Consider the following 2,931-nt stretch of genomic DNA (forward strand, 5'->3'; position numbering starts at 1 on the left):
CCAGAGGGTCACACGAGGGTTCAGGGGCTGCCTGGACGTGGTTGCAATCAATGGCAGAGAAGTGGTTCTCCTGCCTGGGAAAGGACAATCAAAGGAAGTCATGGAGGAGGTGGGAATAAAGCAGTGTTGCTTCCCGACTGGTGCCTGCAGCAGCAACCCGTGCCTCAACAATGGGATGTGCTCCGAAACTCATGGAGGAGGTATGTGACCTTCCCACACAGAGTAATAGGAGAGGAACAAGCAGTGAGGGGAGGGAAAGAAGAAAAAGGGGCTACTCTGGAGGATCAGAGGTTGGCTGGCCCAGGGGACCTCAAGGGATAGCTGACTCAGTGCAGCAGCAGCTGCAGGGTATGAGATCATAATCCTGGCTCTCACCAGTGGACCATGGCCCTGAGGGCAGGAAGGTATTTCTAAGGAGTGTGCATGACATAGGAGAGCACAGTGTTGCCAAAAACACAAATGCAAATAGAAATTCCACCCACCCCTCTGCATCCTCTTTGCTTAAGGAGCTGTTAGCAAGGCTGGAATCAGGCAAGATGGGATCATGCAGTGATGGTATCCCAGGCAGAAACAAGCCAAGATCTTATTCTCTTCCCACTGCAGTCAGCAACTCCCTAGGGCTATGTGAAGGGATATGGGAAAACTGTAAGCTCAAATCCAAGAGACCCAGGCTAACATGGGGTGCAAATGCTCAGCAGAGGTTTGTTACAGCCTCTGCACAGGGCAGTTTCACCACTGCCCCATTCCTATCAGAGGGTCTCCTTGATGCATCACAGGGATAGTCAGTGGCCTCAGGGGGAGGAACTGTTCCCAGTGCTGTCCACGCCTTGTAACACTGTCCTACACCATGTTCTAGCTTCCAGCACAGCAGGGCTGCTCCCTGTGACACTCCACTTCTGGAGATGGTACTCCCTGCATTTTGGCCCTTTTGAGGGGCAGAACGGTGCTTCCCAGGCTGCTGTGTGGGGCAGAGCAGCTCTGTGCTCTTTGGGGCTGTTACCAAAGCCCACACCCTGCCCTGCAGGCAAGTGAGGACAGAGGAGGCATCACACCTCCTCCTGCCCTGCCCGAAGCCTCTGGGAACAAGATTCCCAGCCCTGTAGACTCAGCAGCTGCCTGGTTCAGTTGAACTTGTTTGACACCAGCTGTATCTATACTGAACAGTTAGCCTGGCTGGGGCTTACACCTCAGCCTTGTGACCCACTCCTCTGCACAGAAAACTGCTCTGACTGGGCTGCAAGAAGCTCAAAGTCCATAAGGGGAAAATACATCTCCGCTCTAAGTCAAGGCATCTCCTGTTTGCACTGCAGAGAGCACTAAAGGGAGAGGAGGAAAATCACTTCCTTACCAACAACCTCATAATCATCCAGTGCCCTTCCCATAGTTTCCTTCTAAGGTGCCCAACTGCCCAGAAAAGAGCCTGTGGGACAGAGCCCCAGGCAGGACAGTGCTGAAGGGAAGGGATTGCTCAAGGGATGGTTATTCTGGATTCTTGGTTTCCCCCAGTGCCATGGGCTCAGTCCTGGAGACCCCAGGCAGGCAGCACAGGTTTATGCAAAGCTGTTCCCAGGGACCTCAGGCATGGAATTACATGTGCAGGCAAAGACATGCCTGTGTGAGCGAGCCCAGGGAAGCCACGTGGCCATGTGAGAACACATCTGTGCAGAGAGGGCCAGAGCCAGACCAGCCACCACACCAACCACAGCGCTCAGGACCACAGGTGCAGACACATGTGAGCCCCCACATCCAGAACATGTGTGTTTGGGCACACACAGCCCTACAGGCAATGTCCAGCACCTGCTGCACGAGTGTCAGCACGTCCTTGTTGTACAACCACTAACCTGCCTGTGGAAACAGGTCCATGTTTGTTCACCCCATGCTCCAAAACAGGGTTGTTTAGCTTGTGGAAGAGTAGCAAAGACTTTTCAAATGTGCTGCAAGGTGGAAACTCAGAATTTCCCACATGGCACCACCAGCCAAGTGACTAGCAGGAGCTGAGCTCAGCCAGGGACATTCCCATGCTTGGGGCTACACTAAACAGCAGCCAAAAATGCAAACAGCAGCAGCCCCCTCCGAGTCCTTGGCTGTGCTGGGTTTCTCTCTGGCTGTGAGCAGACAGCTCCTGTAGGCAAGAGAAACTCAGCATGTTGAGACAGGCACTTCATACCACGAGAACTTACAGGACCAAAGACTCTAGAGAACAATAAATTACAGAGGATTGCATTTAGCACAGTCAGAAACTGTGAATCAGCCAGCCAAGTTCCCCTTCCTTTATCTGGAATTTGTCCCTCAGTTTGTCCATGCAATAAGGCTCTGCCGTGACTGCATCCCTGCCAGGAGAGGTCTGTGGCAGGAGAGGACAGGCTTGACTTGTTGCTTAAACAGCTCCCTAGTGCCACTGCATTGCCCCAGAGTGGCCACTCAGCCTCCAGCAAACCCACTGGGTCCTGTGATGTACCCACGAGCCCTGCACGGATGGTTTGGGTGCCCCACAGCATCTGCTGCAGCAGCAAGTACCTTAGGTAGCTTCATTGAGCTCTCAGTGGGTGCCACCAGCACCAGGCACTGCCACTCCCTGTTCTTGCCAGTTTTTCCATATGAATATGTTCACTCTCACCCTCTCCAGGTTACACCTGCATCTGCCCCAGGTTGTTTTCTGGTGAGCACTGTGAGCTCGGGGACAGTCCCTGTGAGTCCAAGCCCTGCCTGAATGGAGGAACCTGCACCCTCTCCACCACTGGCTACTCCTGCCACTGCCCTGACTGGTACCTGGGTGAAAGGTAAGGTCCAGGGCACTTTGATATGGGTGATGTCCCTTGGTGGGCTGAAAACCTGATCTCTGCCAACAAGCATTGCACATTTCTGGAGCTCACCAGATCCAGACACTCTGGGATTAATTGCAAATTGCATGTGCTCAAGCATTGCAGCAGG

General features: G+C 53.5%; 1 protein-coding gene across 1 annotated transcript in view; it reads left to right on the forward strand.

Annotated features, from left to right (window-relative positions):
• Window positions 1–2,931, forward strand: part of FAT2 (FAT atypical cadherin 2) — a gene marked incomplete at its 3' end in the record, with an annotated part of 57,048 nt that overhangs the window by 51,389 nt on the left and 2,728 nt on the right. Inside the window, 2 exon segments of the mRNA XM_009081408.1 lie at window positions 1–200; window positions 2,627–2,780. The exon segment at window positions 1–200 is cut by the window's left edge and continues 230 nt beyond it. Of these exon segments, the coding sequence (XP_009079656.1) occupies window positions 1–200; window positions 2,627–2,780 (354 nt within the window).

This window comes from Acanthisitta chloris, unplaced genomic scaffold (genome assembly GCF_000695815.1).
Source record: "Acanthisitta chloris isolate BGI_N310 unplaced genomic scaffold, ASM69581v1 scaffold41078, whole genome shotgun sequence".
Lineage (NCBI taxonomy): Eukaryota > Metazoa > Chordata > Aves > Passeriformes > Acanthisittidae > Acanthisitta > Acanthisitta chloris.